At 41.9% G+C, this 20024-nt stretch overlaps 1 protein-coding gene across 1 annotated transcript in view; it reads right to left on the bottom strand.

The window, feature by feature from the left end:
- Window positions 1-20024, bottom strand: part of PTPRO (protein tyrosine phosphatase receptor type O) — a 146820-nt gene that overhangs the window by 30230 nt on the left and 96566 nt on the right. The window contains 7 exon segments of the mRNA XM_039571681.1: window positions 697-836; window positions 4262-4382; window positions 6920-7071; window positions 12163-12274; window positions 14688-14881; window positions 16790-16910; window positions 19211-19410. Coding sequence (XP_039427615.1) covers window positions 697-836; window positions 4262-4382; window positions 6920-7071; window positions 12163-12274; window positions 14688-14881; window positions 16790-16910; window positions 19211-19410 — 1040 coding nt within the window.

Raw genomic sequence — 20024 nt, forward strand, 5'->3', positions numbered from 1 at the left:
GTTTTTCACTGAACAGCATTACCAATTTAAATACTCCTATATTCAAGTGGCCTGTGAGCACGGGTACCTGACTGGACAGAGAGAAAAGGAAGTTCACTTGTGAGGCTCAGAAGGTGGGTCTTGAAGAAAACACCCCGAGATAAAATGCATGAGGAGCAGCCACATTTGCATAAAGGTACTCTTTGAACAGCAAGGAAGCTCCTACTGAACTTCAGTTAACAGAATAAAGTACTCCAGAAATAATACTGTATAAGAGATCTCATGGCATCTAAATATGTCTATTTTTCCCATTCCTTTTGAATCTACCTGATGATTTTTCCCTTCTTGCTCATTGCCATTCCCTTAGTTTTGTGCCCTGTTAGGTCTTGCACAGTGTTATCAGAGCCATTTCCACGTGTAGCCAAACACTGACACTGTTGGATGCACACAGTTTCTCTCCAGCCAGTTACATAATCTCATCATTAAGACAAAAGTCAACCTTAATATTGCAAAACAATGAAATATTTTAGTATTTCAAGTGTAGCTTTAGTAGTTTAGCTTTTAGAAGTTTAGTTCTGAACCACCTGATCACATTTGGTATAAAATGTCATTGTGCTTTACATGCACATGCCAAGGAGCAGACACCAAACCAGAACAGTACAAGGCCCAGTCTCAGGTTCAGAGATGAAGAGTGGACACCAAAGAAGAGACACATACCTGGACTTTTGTTTCCTGGCCAGATCCAGCCTGCTGGCAGTAGACTTCAAAGAAATCAGCTACTCCTTCTTCCACCCACAGCAGAGTCACCGAGGTCTGAGTCTTGTTGACAGCAAACAGTGATTTTGGAGGGGCTGGTTCTGATGTAAGAGAAAAATCTCCTTTCATTAAGCTTATCTTTAAGTTTCCAGACAACTGAGAAAAACGAAAGAATTGAAAGCAATGCCTGCTGCCCTTCTACCTTTCATTTCCTTCAGATAAAGTCTACCAATGTAAATCCTCTCATGATGACAAACTACCACTGTAAAATGGGAAGATGCTGAAGTGTGTTGGTTTTTCTTCTCTATTTAAACCCTTCTCTATTTGGACAGATGGATAATTACTTCACTTCCCTTTTCAGCAGAGCCCTTGTTTGAGGATGATCAGTGGATTCTATTAATAGAACAATGCTAGCAGAAACTCTTTCAGAGAAGATGACTGTCCACCTCTTAGCAATGCATTTGGCCTGAGAAAGCTTTTCTTCACAAGGCCTGCCCAGGAGACTATAAAGAAGCAGCTTCCCACAAGCAAAGGCTGCCTAGGTTCATTTAATTGCAGCAGAGGAAATGTTTAGCCAATTACCAGTACAAAAAAAAAAACTTGTAGTCTTTTTTTCTTCCTCTCTGGCTGACATTTAAGGGCCACTGGAGCTGTGCTCACTTCTGTGAGCTGTAGGAATGCAGAGGTCCAGATCTCCAGAGATCCTCAATTTATCACTTTGATTTTCATTGCTTTTGTGCTGGATGAACTGACAATGGGCAAACAAATACAGGAGTCTGTTGAGCAGGGAACAACCTTGTAACAACAGGGATAGATGGAGGGTCTCCTGGCAGTGATGGCATCAGAGTCCTGTCAAACATGGATGTGGGTCTGCACCCAGCACCCCTGGCCCCATGTCCAGAGCCCTGGCTGCTGCCTCCAGGGCCATCTCCCTGCCTGTGGGCGCCTGTGGAGGTCACCCCTCACTGTAACCACACCCAAACCAACCTGGAGAATGGAAAGCACAGAACAGCAGGGGAAACCTTGGGGACCAGGAGAGGAGCAAACAGCCTAGGCATAGTGTCAAGATGAGAGATACATTTTCTCCTCAGTATTTTTTAAACACCAAGGCTTGAACTTGATTTTCAGCCTGATGACTTCACATGACAGGTACTGGCAATCCCTAGCTTTCCACACCTCAGGCCTCCTGGGCTCTTCTGCTTTGCCTTCAGAGACTGTGAAGTTTGGGTTGTACATTTCTGAGCTGTTCTGCACAGTTTTCAGATTTCCTGTTCTGTGGATGTTTAATTAAAGCTGTAATTCTCAAACAATGACCAGATTTCAGGATTCTGACAGACTGCATACAATGGGAGATGCACAAGAACATTTTGGATTTATTTTTTTTCCTTTCACAAATAATTTGTTATTCTCATTGTGTGAGATGCTGTCACAGGAACCTTGGCACAAGGGACTTGCTCAAGTAGTTATAGACATTTTGGAGATGTATCTGATCCTGAAACAATCAGATCTGTGTTCCGGGGTTGGAGTCTGCCCAAGCCATATTGAATTATGGAAAGAGCTGGGCAGGGACTGAGGCACATTCACGTGTGTCATGGGGCTTGCAGTGTGCATATTGTCCCAGTGCTACATAGGAAAGTGTCCCTCTCCCATAATTACACCCATATATCTGCTCTTGGACTCAGAAACACTCTCCACTCCAGGTAAAAAAACTGCCTCAATTAAAATGTGAGTTTTGCATTTGGGCAGCATCCCAAGCAAATCCTCCTTTTGCCTCCAGCAAATGGCTTGATTTTTCTGCAGGTGGAAAGTTGCCAGGATGAAGCAAACATCATGGAGGGAAGAACATTTGGCAGGAATGCTTAAGTGACTGCCAAGTGCTGAGTTGTCTATCACTTAGAGTCAGTTTCCACTACTGCTAATTACAACTCCCATTGCTCCCCTCAGAAACAGAGAGAAGGAAAACCTCTGGCAAAATATCCCCACTTTTGTCTATTCAAAGTTCAAATATCATAAGGGAAAAAAAAAATCAAACTCAACCCAACAAAAAACCCCACACCCAGAAGTCTAGAAGGGATTTATCAAAATGGAATTCATTCCACCTTGTCTTTGTTGTCACTGAAAGGCAAAATACCCACCCAAGTTGCATAAGAGTGCCTGTCCATAAGGAAAGAACAGGAAGATACAACCATGCTGCAGGGTGTGCAACATGAATAAGGCTTGTGGATCTGTCTGGAAGATAAAGCTAGATGATACTTTGAAACAGCACCCTAAAATATTTGGACAATGGTAACAACAGGGGGTTATACTCACCCTCACACATTCACCCACTCAGACATGGTAACAAATACACAAAAAAACTGCACAGACACGAGGCATGGGGAAAACAGTGGATATGATCTGCACAGGGAAAAGCAAATTCATGGAATTTGTCTGCATCTTTCAAACACTGCCTTTGGTAAGAAGACCTGCAAGAACTTCAGACTGTTGTATCTGTACGGTTTGCATCAGCACTGTTTAAGAGATGTGAGTAAGAGTTCCGAGAAACATAAATCAACAATGGTTGTTTCAAGACCTCTAATCCAATTAGAAATTATAGAGTCTTTCAAATTCACTTCTCTCACGGTGACTCACAAAAGGATTATTATTCATGTAGAGAGGATAATCCAGTTGGAAATTACCAACTCTTCCTTATCCACCTTCTCAATGGAGTTAACGCCCGTAAAAGCAGTTTGGTACACTTGGAAATTCAGAGTTTTGGGTACCTAAGGCTCAACAATTCCACATACTTTCAAAAGAGAACTAAAATTTCTTAAGGTATAATGGTGTAGTGGTCCAGTCTCCCTCCCAAGTAAAGAAAGATATTAGGTAGAAAGTTATATTTGAAACTCTTACATGAAGGATTTCTTTTGTTTCTGTGAGTATATTACACATACTTCTCTTAAAATGAAGCTGGGTTCCACATTCATGAATCTGACTGTTTCTATAAAGAGTGTTATCATTAATTCGTATTTATGGGTAAGTTTTTGGTGTTGGAAGACTTTGCAGATGTCCAGGGAGAGAGGAAGTGAGACAGGAAAGCAGACCAAGTGACAGAGACACCTAGAGATAGGCTTGTCAGAAACAGAAAGGAAGAAGGGAAGGTTCTGCTTTTTATTGAACAGGTCATCTGTGAAGCCTGAGTTGCCATTCTCAAAACCTACATGTGTTCCAGACCTCAGGGAAGCAACGACGAAGTTCAGTTGTTCTCTCAGCAAGGCACTAAGTGATTTCCATTCTCCTACTTCCACTTACAGTCCAATTTTGCCACTCTCGCTCCTCTTGAGCAAAACCATTTCAGGAGAGTATCTTCACACCCAGGAATGAGAAAATCTTCACAGCAAGGTGAGGTGAAAATTACAGCTTTGCAAAAGAAATGGGGTACAGGTACATAACTCTGAAACAAGGAAGGTGCTGCATCTGCTGACAGAGTTACCTTACAGTCAAACGAGTGGAGTGAGTCAATAATTTACAAACAAGCATTTCTTACCCAATTTCACAAGTTGGGGCACGGAAGTGTTGCTGCCTCTTTCAGTACAAGCAGTCACTGAGAGGTTGTAAATGTCCCCTGGAGGCAGGCTCAGCACTGCAGTCATCACATTGCGTGTTACCTGAACAATCGAGAGACAGCAGCTTAAAGATGACACAAACCATACAACTGCCTCGTAAAATTAACCTGGTCACTCAAAACACCACACAGAAAGCCCTGTGCATCACAGCACATGTCTTCTGCATGCTCCAGACTTGTGAGATCAACCAGTTCCCGTGGATAACAACCATGAAAGCAGAAGAGCACAATGCAAAAAGAAGACGATTTTAGGCTGCACTTTCTATGTGACCAGTGAAAATTTAAGGAAAAAAAGAAAATCTCCCTCACACCACTGAGAGCATCTGGATTTTTCAAGTCGTGCAAAATGCCAAGCAAGCCCTGGACTTGAGTCCATTTCAATTTCAAAGGAATTTAAAACAGGTCAGACACCTCAAAGAAGAGCACACAAGCCATGTGTAGGCAAGTCTTTATATATCCTACAAACTCAAAAATTAAATCCATTTGGGCACGTCTAACACCTCTTGGAGACCTGCTGACTTGACAATAGATCTCAGGGTCTGACTTCAATAATCTGCAAGTTCAAAATCAGATCCAAAACTGAGCTGAGTTACAAAAGACTGACAACAACTCCTCCCTTTTATTTTATAGTAATCTCCCCATTTCTCCAGTCACAGAGAAGGATGCAGAACTCAGAACACACCTTTCTCAGAGCACTTGGAGTCTTATCTATAAAGGCCACATTCAGGAATCTCATGTCGGTTTTCATAGTCACTTAATTCTCTGAAGCTGAAGCTTTCACATACAAGAGAAACTGACAGTTCTGAATAAAGACTAATAGGGCTTTGCACAAAATTTCCCTCACTTCTCTAAGAACTGAGCAGCTTCTGTGGAGTCTTGGGAAATACACAAGGAGCAGGAAGAAAATGTTAACATTGTCTGACAGTGTTACCTATTTATTTCAGTAATGCCACAAGAAAAACAACCATAATAACAATCATAATAAACCATATTATGAGATTACAATATAGTATGACTTTAAAAGGAAACAGTTTCTGAAGGTGACTAACAGAGCTTAGGAGAACAGGTATGCCCTGATGCCTGCAAGTGTGTACCCATATTTATCCATATGAACAGAACTGTAAAAGTCAGCTATAAATAGTTTTTTGCAGAACTTTCCTAAAGAATAACCTCTGGGTTCCTTTGTCTTACAAGGAATATAAGGACAAACATTTGTAAAGACATCCCTAAAGCTTTAAAGTTTTATTTGTAGATATACTATATTGTAGATACCCTCTACTTTTAATATTTCATTTAATCTAAAGTTATGTATTCAATTTTGCTTTTATTTAATTTTTCATATTAAATATTTATTTTATAATTATTTAATCTACAATTTTCATATTCAGTGAAGTTGGATGGTAGAGAAATCACTTTTACTGAAAGAATAATAACAGTACAGAAAACATGAAGAGAAAAGAGGGACATCATTGTGAATTTTTTTCAAATTCAATTGATAGAATATTTTATTTGTAGGACAAAAATTAAAATCTAGGTTTTTTCCGTGTTTGAAATAAGGATCCAAATCCTGAAAATTCCTGCTGCTCAGAAAGGTCATCACTTCTCCTAATCAAGTAATTAGATCCATGCTGCAACAAGCTCCAGATGGGCACACTCTTGCAGCCACAAGGAATCCAATGAAAGCTAGGACGCTCCACATAAATCCAAACGAAAACTGCTGATGAATTTGCACTTCTGCTGAAAATACACTTCCAACTCAGCTTCTACTAAGCCTTAAGTGGAAGGGAAAACCTTCCCTTGAAAAAGACCAGGCACCTTTTCCCTGTCGATGACTGAAAGATAACGGAGGTGTAAAGTCAGTCTCAGGCCACAGGCTCTATGAAGCTCCACTGCTGGCTACACCATCCTGCCCTGCACTGCTCCACCCCGACTCCCAACACTTCTCACTCTGTGTCCAGGGACTGACTTTAATGACTTTAACCCATGATTGCAGCCCTCAGATTTATTTTTCTAAGCCATTTTTCAAAATGTTCAAGAGTATGTACCAAGAGGGCACCTTAGCCTCTAGCAAGTTTTCTAAGTGCACCATTCTGGGGGAAATCCTCATCCTAACAATTACTAGAACTTGTATTCAAACATAAAATGAAGAACATAGAATTCATGAGGATGAAGTCAGAAAATGGGAAGAGACAGTACTTGAACAAACTAAAAAAACCTCAGCCAGTAGTTAATATACTCTGTTTATTAATAAATAAAACTGGAAAATACCATATCTGTATATAAGAATACTCTTTACATTCTATTGTCTGAAGCTGAGAAGTTTTTAAGCTCTTTTTAAATTATCTAAATTATCAACACTTGCACTGGATCACCACAGAAACAATTTTTCCACTGGCTCTTTTGAGAGCTCAATTCTTTGGAAGCGCATGCAGTGAAGTAACTTCTAACTAACCAGGCTTCTACTAAACTTGCTAAAACTTTGTAATACAAAGTTATCAACTGAGCAAAACCAAAAACCTGCCCCAAAAAAAAAAAATCCCAGAGAAATTAACACCACCCACCTTATACACTGATACTTACGCTCTTCTTGATTTTCTTCTTTCCTTCTGCAATGACCATCCAATGCAGCATCCTGGAATGAGAAAGGTCAGGACCATCTCCTCCATAGGTCCAGGTGACATACAGAAGGTGGTTGTAATACTCTACTGAGGTAATTTTGGGTGCCACGGGTGCTGAAGGAAAAAGGCAAGCATGTTACAGACAGGATGTAACACAGCTGACTGGCAAATCCAGTGATAAACTTCTGCCAAGGGATACTGTCATGAAGAGAATATCACAAAGCTAGCAGGAAAGTGTCAGCAAAAGCTACTGCATTTGAGCACTAGCTGAAAGATATGAAAACCATCGTTTCACCTGGGAGAAAATCAGAACAAAATTACACTTCTTTTTGCAATCTTTTGTAAGTGAAATTCAAATTCAAGTTAAAAGCCTCAGATGTTGCTTCACTGTGCTACTGAACTGAAAAGAAATAATCAATTGTTACACTGAGTAATTTTGATACGTTTTCCATAGGAAAAAAAATATATTTTCCCTGAGCTTGCATCTTTCTAGAAGGAAAAGTCCAAAACCTGCAGTTTTCCAAAGAACAACTTTTGCATGAGAAGTTATGACCACCTTTGTTCCCACGGTGGAAGGGAAGAAGAAAGGGCCCCATCACAACCCCTCCAGCCTATTAGAAGGTTTTGTTTGTTCTGGAGCTGCCAGCAAGTCCTTGGCTCTCTGTGTAGCCCCGGCAACATAGAGTTACTCAGGCTGGAAAAGACCTTTAAGACTGAGATCAATCACTGCCATGCCCACCACCAAACCATGTCCCTCAGCACCACATCCACAAGTCTTTCAAATACCCCCAGGGACTGTGACTCAGCCACCTTCCCTTGCCGGGTCTCTCATCAGCTGTGACCTGCAGGAAGATGGCAACTTCCAGAATAACTCAACTCCTCCTAAAATTGGTATTTAAGATGAGGATTCCCTCTGGGAGGGGCCTCTCCATTCTCTGCAGAGGGAGCATAGCTGGCCAGCTCACCTTCATTGCCAAATTCAAAGGTGCAGGGCCCCAGAGAGGAGTTAATGGCGAGTGGAGACCCAAAAGTGAAAGTCAGCGATCAGCGAAGATCTCAACCCCCTCCCAAAGAGACATGAGTGGGATAACCTGGATACAACGGGGAAAGGTATGAACCTCTGTGCCTGGCAGATTCTTGAGGAGCACAGCAGGGAAAACGGAGCGAACTGGCTGGTCTTCCTCTGCACATGCCCTGTGGTGTCCCGTGTGCCCATGCCAAGGCAGGTCAGGTGAGCTGACCCTGCCCAGGAGCAGAGCCCGGTGTGCCAGCACAGCTGTGGGTGACAGGGAACGCAGGATGGCCTCGGAGCTCGGGTCTCCTCGAAGGGGCCACGAGATGGCACTGCTGCTTTCACGAGGGCCTCGAGACGTTTGTTAGGGAACACATTTACTGAAGTAATCGCGGAGGAAGGCAGCAAACGCAATGCACAGACAATTTAGAGCCACTGAGAAACGTTTAGGAAGACTGTTCTCCCAAGTTAATCCATAAAAGGAAAATGTCCTTTTATGCTGTTGAGGAGAAGCAACCTGATTTAGTATAAAATCTTTAAAGCAGTGTTTCTTTTAATTTTTAGAGCTCCCAGTCCATCCCTGTGCATGGATTGCATATTCCTTGCAATTTAAGGCCATGACTGACATGAGTCTCATACACGAATAATGATTTCCCCCTGTGCCTCGTTACTGACGTATGCTTTCATGACAGTGAAAGTCCAGGATATGTCAAATGAGAATCAAAGGGCCAGGGCTTGTGTGACCCACTGCCCTAGCACAAGGGAGCTGAGTGGCACAGAGAGGCTGTGGCAAGTCACAGTCTGCTGCTGACCTGGTCCAAAGCGACAGCTGGAAGCACCCACAGGACCAAAAGGGAGCACACGTCGTGGTAGTCACCAACCCAAGAGTTTGTCTTTCTCGCTCCTTTTGCTTCTCCAAAGAGAAAAGCATCCTCATGGTAAAAAAAGCAAATGCTGGTGGGCTAAAGAGCCTTTGCTTATGATTGTTTTAAATCCAGCTGTTTACAGCAGGTGGCATTAAAAACTCATTAGTCACCACAGCAACACTGGCAGTGCCACGATCTCTCCCTGAGTAAAACAACAGCGTGCAACTGCTGCTGCAGGAGCTGAGAGAACAAATCCTGCTTCTGATAAGCCTCTTGGATCCCCCAAATCTCCCCCATGCTCCTGGGGACATCTCCCTAGTTGCTGTGGGAGAGAGCTACATCTCATCATTCCAAGTCCTGCAGTCAGTCAAGCCCCAGCCTCGCCACAGGCTCCCCACGAGCAGTGGGATCCTGTGTTAGGGAAATGGTTTGTCTGCTCTGAGCTTTCTGCAAGCTGCATTCTCCAACTCCCAGACGATCCTTCTACTGTTTTTAAAACTCAAGCTTATGCTCCAGGTGTAGAGGTTGGCTCTCCAGTATACACAGAAGAACTGACAGATGGGGTACTGTCAACGCTACAAAACCTCCACTCCAGTATTTTTAAAATTTAGGGCTTCTTGGTGGAGTTTTTTTGTTTGTTTTAATTCCTGGCAACCTGCGCAGAGGAGGTGGCATTGTTCAAAATGATGCAGAAAGGGACCCAAGTGCTCCACAAAACCATCTGCTCCCTCTTTGGGAGGAAAGAGGCTGAGGGTGAGAAAGAACTCTCAGCCCCCTGGTAACTTAAAAAAGGCAGCACTACTGGGGATGAACATTTCAAACCTGCAGACATGACAAATTGGCAAGGCACTTCCTCACAAGCTAGCCTGCCTGCAGTTCTTGGGCAAAGCTGAAGAGATTGCAAGTAATAAGGCAATCAGGGGACAGGAGGGCATGTAATGCTCACATTCAGTGGTCACCATCTATTGGTAAGTGCTTGCAATTTGACCAAATCAGCTTTCTTTGTTAGGACTCTTCTCTTAAAATCACAGTGTGATTTTAATAGCTCATTGCTATTCAACATTTTCATCAGTACTCTGAAAGTAAAAGCAGCGCTGATGAACCACGCAAGCAACGTGGCTACTGGCAGAGGAGTGCAGGGCTTGGACAGGGCTGAGCTTTGAAATATTGCCCCTGATGCTGGGCCTGCTCAAACAAAGTGCATTTCAAAGTGCCAGGTGCAAAGTTGGGTCTGCTGGAAAACGGCACGTAGACAACACTTCCCAAATGATAAATTCTGTCAGGAGCCATAAAACAGAAGTAAATCAACACAGACCTCCAGTGTGATGATGCAGGAAATGCAATCACCTAGATGCACACACACAGGAGAGCTCTGAATAGGGAGCTGATTGTGCCTCTATAGAGAGTATTCAGCAGGCTGGTATTACACTTTCAGTTTTTATATTAGAGAAGCAGAGTGGGGAAAAAAACTGACATGAGAAAACACCTAAAAGTGAAAGCACCTGAAGAGTTCAATGGAAGCAATTTATTAACAGAAAAAACAAACTAAATTCTGTATGGGGGGGCCCAAGCTCTGTGTTTCTTCAATCAGCAAGATAAAAGTGCAACAAGAATTTTGGACTGGATATTAAAACCAGAAAAATTCAGATCAGAAACATAGGGTGTAAAGCTTTGATAGTAAGAGAAATTACTACTGATACAACATTCCAGTTGGGTATTTTCACTAAAGACCAGGTGACCTTCTCTAACAGAGGTTTTGCCAATCACAAACGGATGACATTGGGAGATTCATCCATTTCTGATTTTGTCTGCATCTTCTAGTTAAGAAGTTGATCCATTTTTCATTTAAGAGCAGTAGCAGTCTTTCCTGTCATCATACAGATATCCAGATTGGTACTGATGACAAATTACATTTTAGAAGACCCTTAATCTCCCTCATTTCTGCTGCAGGTTTCTGGAGATACAACACTGAAGTGAGTACCCCACCGGAACATTTCCACTCTTAAAATGCTGAACCTGGTACCCCAATCAGTTGGAAAAGACATTTCTTCCCTCACACAGCAACCAACCAGCTGGAAAATTGCTTCCTTAGAGTGCTACAGCAAAGCTGATGGATGCCAAAGGACAAGGAATATCCCAGGAGACCCTTCACGAGGCTATGGTGGGTGTCACGAGTTTCTGATATGCTGGAAAAGTGCCAGAATTTGTCAGCAGTGCAGCCTGGGATCAGGTATCTCAGCATGGGAGGGCTTCTGTTGACTTCAGTGGAGCTAGAACTTAACCTGCTGATGACTTTTCTGTCATGGCTCTCTCAGGCACAGGCACTGTATAAATCATCATTAGAAATGGGTCTTCCTCACTAGCTTTTTCAGGTACATTCTCAGATTCTCACCAAATAAAAATCTGGGACTAAGCTAGCATCCGCTCTGGAGTGAGTGTCTTGGACATTATAGCCTGATTTTCCTTCTAATTTGATGCCTACAGATGGAAAAGAAGAGCAAAGCATACTTCACTGCCTCTCACAGTAAAACTGAATTACTTACTGCTTTCAAGCACCTAAACTTCAGCAAGGTGAAATAAACAGTGACACTTAAAAGCAAAATGATTCAATGGAGAACTCTGACTCCAGGCCTAACCAGCCTGGATGCTGGGAACACATGGCAAGGGGCTAACAGGGCCTCTTTCATGCTGGTCCCTCTATGGCTGATCTGTTGGACATGTTGGAGATTCAAATCCAAAGATAACCTGCCAAGAGATGCCAGAGTGTGTTAAATCCACGGCTGGTCCCAAGCAGAAGAGGGAAATCCATGTGGCTGTATCAGCTCACCTGTCTCGGTGCTGCACAAGTCATGCTCTGACCTGGGGATTACTGGGAGGGGGACAGAGGAGGAAAAAACATTTGGAAATGTGGCAGCTAAATGAAAAAGTGTTTCATAATATTAAGAAACCTAAGAATTCAGGTTTACTTATTTACCTATTAACTTCTCCATGTGCCAAACAGGGGGTGTGGTAAAAGTTGAGCAGGACCACTGGCCCTCACTGGAGCCATGCGTTCAGCTGATGGAGGACTGGAACAGAGCAATCAAGCACTGTGCTTGGCATAAGAAAATTTTATATACATGTTTATTTAAAGCAGTCCTCAGAGACTTAAAAACAAAATAATAAAAAACCAAACACCAAAACCAAACCAACCAAAAAAAAACCCCACTTAGCTGATAAATATCCTAACTTGCAACTATCTGTAGGTGAAACACACACCCAGCTCAGACCTTCTCAGTGCTTCTGCCCCCAGGAGCATTCCCACAGTGTTTTCAGCTGGCTGGTTACCTGTTATGAAGCTGATGGTGGAGCTGTCACAGCAGCTCAGCTCTGGGTCCCCCCAGGTCACCATGGTGACCCGGAAATTGTAATACCAAGCAGGCAGCAGGTTGGCTATTCTCTGTAAAGGGACAAAACACAAAGAGCAGCTCAGGAGAGAACTCACCAGCATGAGGCAGGACTTCTGAAATACAGCAGTATTTATCAATCTAGTGCCCACGCTCATTTTTCTGAGCTCCCACTCCTTACTTCAGTGGAAATCTCTGAAATTTGGCCTTTCAATTTACTAAGAGATCTGTGCAGGGGGAGCAAACACAGTTGTGATGGCTCTGCTGCTCATCCACATCCACCTGGCCTCAGGTTCTCCCCGCCACGGGAATCTCTAAGGGATTTCCAGGGTGGTAAGAGTCACTCACACAGAGCAATCTTCCATCACAATTCCAGTGTGATGAAGGCAAAATATAAAACTGGAAAATGTAGGTGTTTCTAGTTTGATTAAATGGGGTTTGAGGATAAATTAGAAGCAACATTTTTGTCTCAGATATTGTCACTTTAAAAGATGTATTTTTTTCCGATTTTCAAAGTGCATTTCACTTTCTATTATCCTTTATTATAAATGGAATATGAATGAAACACAAATGACTTATGAGACATAAATTAGATCTGTAAATATAAATGAGATCTAAATGAAGTATAAAAAGCAATATGTTTTATATTATAATATTGCATGTAATATTGAAGTTAAAATTCAAATTCTTCCACTGACAGCACAGAACATTTGAGATATTTATGTTTAAATGAAAAGCCTCATGATATTTTTAAAATTCAAAATAAAAGCAAATTGAAAATAATGAACAACTTCAACAACGTAGAAATTGCTATTTTTACAGATCTCTGTTGTTTGCAGTGGCCTCTTTTTCCAGATACTACAAGGCAATGCAAATATAAGGGGTGTGATCTCTTCTTTTCATGATTTTTGGAAGAAGTTTTATCCACATTGACACCAAAACCTTGAAGATACTTGGACTTCTTCTGACATGCCCCTGGCTAATACTGAAAATACCAACATCGCTTTGACAATTTTCACAGAAGTTGCAGAGCACAAAATGAATGAAGCAACTAAACAGAGTGAAAAGAAAAATTCAGATCCAAAGGTTCTTGTCAAATGTCAACCCTCCAGCAAATAATACTTGATTATTTCATGCTGTTGGAGACATTGATTTTTGATTCTTCTCATTGTTGCTTCAGAACACACCACTCAGAGATGTCAGTAGATCATAGGGATCACAGCGGGATTCTGGAGCACCACTAGAGAAGCCAACCAAAAGTTCACCAGTACCTACCTGTACATTAAATGCCACAACAGAAGAACAGGGAAACATTCTTTTCTTAATTCACGCTTACTCTTTAAAATTATCCGTGAAGATATGCTCACTTTAGCTGTGATACAGCACTGCTGCATTTCAGACTGAAATCCAGACAAAGGAATTCCAACTTGGCTTCCCTGAACAGGATTTGCAACAGTAAGGGACAACATCATCTCCTTTTCTAATGGACCACATTAACTCTGGATGACAGCTTTATTTCTTGGATGACTTAGATCACTCAGCTATTAATCTATTTGTGCTGAGTCATGATTACAAGATATTAATTACTAGTTTGGTAAGTTATTTTTGTTTTTAATTTCCCTGGAGATTTATGCGCTAAATTTATACTCACACACCCAATTACAGGAAAGCCGTTGTAGCCAAAATGACTCCACAAATGGTATTATGCAAATCAATTACAGTAAATCACTGTGGCTCTCACCAGCAGCAGAAGTTATTGCTATCTTTTTTGCATACTCATAACTTTCTGAACAACTAATTTCAGCTGGAATTGCTTTCTGTCTCGCACTACAGCGAAGTCTGAACAAAATCTGTTCACCTTCCCCAGGAAATAATGGAAAAGACGAGGAAAAATTCACTTTACATCTGCAAAGACGCCTGTGAGTATACGTGTGAGTGTGTTCTGATAGAGACCAGTGTTCACCTAGTTAAAACCCTGGCCTAAGATCTTGCAGCTTCAGAAACATGAAGGCTGTTTTCACAAAAACCTCTCCACAGCTAAGGCTTCCAGATGGCACACTGAGAGACCAGCCTGCGAGCCCCAAATCCATACTATCAATATTAATTATGTAGATAAGGCTTCGGAGTGCACCCCCTGAGGAGATGATGGAACTTTTAAAGCCTTGACTGACAAACTGACCCACAAACTGAAGCTGCCTCTGGACTTGCTGAACAACAACAGGAAAAGAGGCTCATCTCCTGTCTCACTGCTCTGCTTGAAATTCAGCATGGTTCAGCTGGCATTGCCTTACTTTAGAATGGAAAATCCCTCTAGCACCCTGGCCATTTTCTCTGCTTTGCTGGGGTAAAAAGTGCCAGGCTTGAAGGCATATATACACATTCATGGGGAAAAGGCTGGGAAAGAAGTGTCACAAGGTGCCAGGGCCACAGAGGCATGGGAAAGCAAGTAGGTAATGGTGACTTTACCACAGAGGCAGTCAAGGAGACGGTTGCTGCTATTTCATAGTAGGTTGTCCACTCCGATGTCATCGTTGATGGGTTGAAGTAAAACATTTCTACAACATATTTCCTGAACACCCCAAGGAAAGGTCTGTTCCAGCTCAGAACCACAGCAGTAGGTCCCAAAGGGTAAAGTGTCAGATCCTTTATTCCAGTGGGCACTGTAAACCAGAAATTATGGTTAGTAATGTGCACGTGTTATCAGCTGCACTTTATTTTAAAATGGTATCTTTCCTTAATCAAGTCCTACTTATTTCTGGTTTTTTCACAACTTTAATTCCCAAGAACATCTTGGTCACAAGGGGTTGAATACCATTTTTTAAGCATTTGTCCTCCAGTTTAAAACCACTTTTTCAGAACTGGCTACGGACCACTTGGTGTTGGCTGCTTAGCTTGAGATAAAGTACACGGCTTGCTTTTTCATAAATGGAGGGTTCCATTCTACTCTGAGAATCAGGATGCTTAGGAGATATTTCAAGATGCTCAAAAACAAAAGCATCAAAAGCCAGAGCACTGCAAGACAGGAAAGTTTTCATCTCTAGCCCTCCTTCCCTGGGGAACCTAAAGGTTCTGTCATGTATTGCTATTCTTGCCTCACAGACAGTGACACAGAGAAAGAGGAGTCAAGTGATTTGAAGAATGTCACATAAGGGTCAACTTCTGCAACCTGTATGGTCTGGAAAGCAATTATCCTTCATGACTTCACTGAGGCCACTTAAATAAGGACTTAGTGCTGACATTTGCCAGGGTTGCAGAGCCCCAGCTATTGCACACAGGGTCAGAATCTAGACCAGCACCCAGATTATTTCAGCCCATGTTAGCACACGATTGCCTTTACCTTTATAAATCATTTACCATCTCCTTCCTTTGCTTTCTCTACACTGCTAATACTCACCCTGTGAAAATGAGCCTTACGATAAACATTGGGAGAACTGAATACTTTTTAAAGTGCATTTTATTTTATTTGACTTTCCTTCATTGTTAGCCACCACAATTTGGTTTTCAGTTCTATTATTTTAGCATCAAATTCAATAACCCGTTATGAAAACTCACATGACTGTTGTTTTACTGCATAAAAACAGTCCCTTTGAAATAAGAAAGCTATGAGATGTTCTGTTTAGAAACTGATTGCCATTTTGAGTTTTTTAAGAATCTTTCACGGTTGTAAGGCCATACAAAAATGGAGAAAATGAAGCAACTTATTTACTTTGGGTATACATGATTTTACTTTTGCAAAATAAAAGTAGAACTTTTCAGGTTTTTGAATTAGAGTGAGAAAGAAGATCAAAAGCTTTTGTAAAAACTGCCCAATGATAGAAACTTTAATATTAAAGTATATATAAATATTTACTTATTAATTTTTCCTTTACTGGAATATAGCATACTTATAAAATTTTTATTCAGACCAAATTTATGAAAATATATAAGAAGATTGCCTGGAAAGAAAAGGCTCTCACCATCATCACTAGGCCACATATTGGCTTTTTTTTAAGGATTAAATTCTTAACAGGTTAACATTATTTTCTGTTTCACTTTCTTCCCTAAATCACAGAGAGGAAGCAGCATTAAAAATACTGAAGATCTGTAACTTTCAGCCACCTGCTCTCCCACTGAGCAGACCTTTTGTCAAAAGGAGACGCTGGGTGAGGCAGGTTGAGTATTTCTCTGCAAATGTAACTCTGTACACTGAATCTCTTTCTCTTTGCCCTCTCTCTACTTAATACATTTTGTTTAAGTGGTAATCTTAACAAAAGAAATTACACTGAAACGAAAAGATACTGAATTCTGTCCTAAATGACCCTTTATAGGAGCCTGGTGGAATCCTAAATCACAGGCAGTGGCTCTGCCTGTTGGACATGAAACTACATTCTTGAAAATGTTACTGACAGTCTCAGAGGGTTCTTCTCATTTTCAAATCCCAAAGCAGAGAACAACACCAAGATCCACTGTTAAACTCAAGAAAATCAAGGCATGGTCTACAGGACTTAATGAACATACTACCTGTATTCAAAAAAAAACCACCCTAAAAGCAAATAAACGCATTTCATTCAGTAGGCTCAGGGGTTTACCAATGGAAAATGTGACAGGATCAGAAGGAGGTCCAACCAATGGTCCCTTCCGTAAGTAAACCACAACTTGGTACTGGGCACCAGGAACAAGATTTTCAATGAGGCTGCTGCTTGAATTCACCTAGGAGGAGAGGAACTCATCAGATATGAAGCACTCACTTGGTTAATAAAAGAATATTGAGACTGTACTTGAATGACTCCAGTTACAAAAGGCATGAATCCGAACACATTGGCATCGACAGCAAGAACTCCATTCATTAAGCCCCACATGGCAAAACTGTGGAAGCGGTCAGGACTGACTTCACAAATGATCTGACTCAGAGAATTGCACTTGCCCGGGTGCATAAGGTCAGCTATCTCACTGCAGATCCACTCTCTCCTACTGTCAAAGTTCATTAAAATATTCAGGCTACATTATTCATTTTCAGGTGGTATCATTCAGGCTGGAGTATTTAGACCATGTGTTTTTAATTAGAGCCTGAGGCTTTCCATCCGTCATCTGATGCAGCTCTGTAAGCTGAAGGCAGCATTTTGGGGAAGCTGTCTTCTGAGTGCATCTACTGAGTGACTCCATGGTGAAATCAGAGAGGAAATAGTCTCTGTCACCTCCCCTCCACAGAACTACAAACTGTGACTAAGGGGCACCGGATTCTTCTCATCAGTTTGAAAACATCACCGTTAACATTTTTGCTCTGCCACACCAGGTTTCAGTCAGAGCTGGAGGAAGAATTCCTGACCAAGGGATTCCTGGTCTGATACAACACAGAGAGGCTCATTGCCTGAAGACTGCACTAACAGCAAATGCACAGAGCAGCTTTGAGGAAAAAACACACATCCTTTCTAGAGCTGCAGGCTGGTATTTCCTACTAATATTTTCTTCACAACCTTTCCGAAGTCTGTATCACAGCCACCTCTGCACTGGCGGTTTACTGCAACGCACACGAATTCTATCAGTGCCAGCACAGATTTTGTGAGGAACAGAATTTGTCTTTACCAGCTGCTCTGGAAAGCTAAATCACTTTTAAATCATGTTAGAAATTTATAGACCTCTGCACTGAAATTTGCTCTTTTCAGCTCATCAAGGAGAATTCAAACCAACAGCTATTAACAGTTCCAGGTACAGTAAGTTGATAAAATTTGATACAAATATATGTAATGACAGAAAGAAACAATTAACTGTATTTAGACCTTTCTACCTACTTGCAGTAAATACACATTTGCTTTTACAGATATCTTGTTTATTCACAGATGAACTTTAGGTACCAGTTTTTGAGTTTGTAGATGAGTTCTGCAGTATTTACTAAATCATAAATGCATATATTTGTGATCTGTATTTATAATCACTCACTGTATTTCCTTCCCATTTAAATGACTGCACTTTTTAGAAATATAAATAACAATAACAAGCTGATTCTGAAAAACAATTCTCAAATGGTCATGAAAAGACAATCCCAAACATTTAAATTCACAGCTATTCCTGAAATAAAACTCAGAATTTTTACAGAGATTAATTTTAAAAGGCATTTTAAGGGTTGAAAATTCTCCATATTAATTAACTTGCAGGGTTGATCACAAAGCTGAAGGAGAGGAAGATTTACAGGGAGTGCCAGCAGTCCCCTTCGATTCCCAGGGGTGGGCTGAGGGTGCAGCAGGGCAGCACTGCAGTCCCGTGCAGACTCCTCCATCACACACATTTAGGGAGCCAGACAGAAGTCATGGCTCTGCTCAGAAAAAGGCTGTATCAGCATCTTGGTGGGGTCCCTGACATGTGGGCTAAAACATCTCTCTAATTGAAGCCACGTGCCACTGATCTATCATAGGCACAGAGTCTGATGCGGGGTTGCACTCACTAAGGGTTTCAAGCAACAGAAAACAGTCAAGTTTTGGGGTTCAGGACCCCTGATGATTATAAACACAACCCATACAGCAGCCCTGAAGAACTGTTGTCCACACAAATCACAGGTGGTCTGAACTGCTATTTATTTCCCAGTGCTGACACCTTTTTCTATGGATGAAAAGGAAAGCTGACTTCTGATCATCCCAAAACTTCCAGAAAATTTACAGTCAGGTTCTGTATTCAAATGTGGGATAGCTAAGAAATAATTTATGCTACTTTGACAACAATGATGCATGTGAGCACCTCACTAATACAAATGTACTGCAGCATATGCCTGAGTGAAGGACTGGCCACAGCAAGTCCAGCAGAAATCCTGTTTTAAGAATCCTGTGGTGTCCTGCACATTTTCATTCCCGACTGCTGCGCTCTCCCCGCCACTCTGCACCAGCCATGTCCCTTTGGACTGCAGAAGGGAGCAGCTGCCACTGTCCTCTGCAGCCTGATAGAGCCCTGGGCCACAAGGATTCTAAACAGCAGGACGACTTTTTCCTGGACTGGAAAATGCTCCGTCTTCTGCCCCTTACCTCAGTGCAGTAATGTTTTTCAAGCCTCTGACTTTCCTTTTGCTTCTGGCAGGTGAGGGAGAGCACAGACACGATGGTGCTGTTGCCACTGCTCTCGTGGGATGCCGTCCAGGATGTCAGGGCAGTCGTGGAGCTCAGCACCGTCACGGTCACATGCTGGGGCTTCTCAGTGAGCTCCTCTATCCACTCACCTGTGGGGCCTGGGACATGTTCCAAAAGCACAGGTCAGCAAGCCACTCTATCCACTTGAGGCACTTGTGATAAAACACCCCACTTTCAGGGAATTATTTATTGCTGGTGAGGGAGGTTGGACTGGCAGCTGTCCACCTCCACAGCCCGCAGGCAGTAGAGATGGCAGCCCTGGGAAACAGCCTGAGGTTGCTGCTCATGCAGCAGAGCTGATGACACGACAAACGTGACTGTGAAAATTCAGATTGCAGTATTCTCTGTTGCTTACCAGAAACCACCCAGCAGTATCAGATTTGCTCCAAGGGAATGCTTAAAAGCAGTGACAGCCAATAATGTACAGATCATTGACCAATATTAAAGGATAAGCACACAGAATTTTTCGCCTCTCCACATACTAACACACCCTCTGAGCGTACCACAGCCTTGAAGCATGAAAATCAAGTTCACAGAGGTTACCACAGTGAAGAATCTCACTCTCCACCAGACTTTTTGGAGCACTTGGTAGAGAACACAGCTTTAAATATAGATAAAAGAACAGCTTGGAAAATAACTTCAGCCAGACCTGGTAAAAATTTAGTATTTCATGAAAGTAGCCCATTTTTCTTGTCACTTTTAAGTGATACTT

This window comes from Corvus cornix, chromosome 1A (assembly GCF_000738735.6).
Source record: "Corvus cornix cornix isolate S_Up_H32 chromosome 1A, ASM73873v5, whole genome shotgun sequence".
NCBI classification, from domain to species: Eukaryota; Metazoa; Chordata; class Aves; order Passeriformes; family Corvidae; genus Corvus; species Corvus cornix.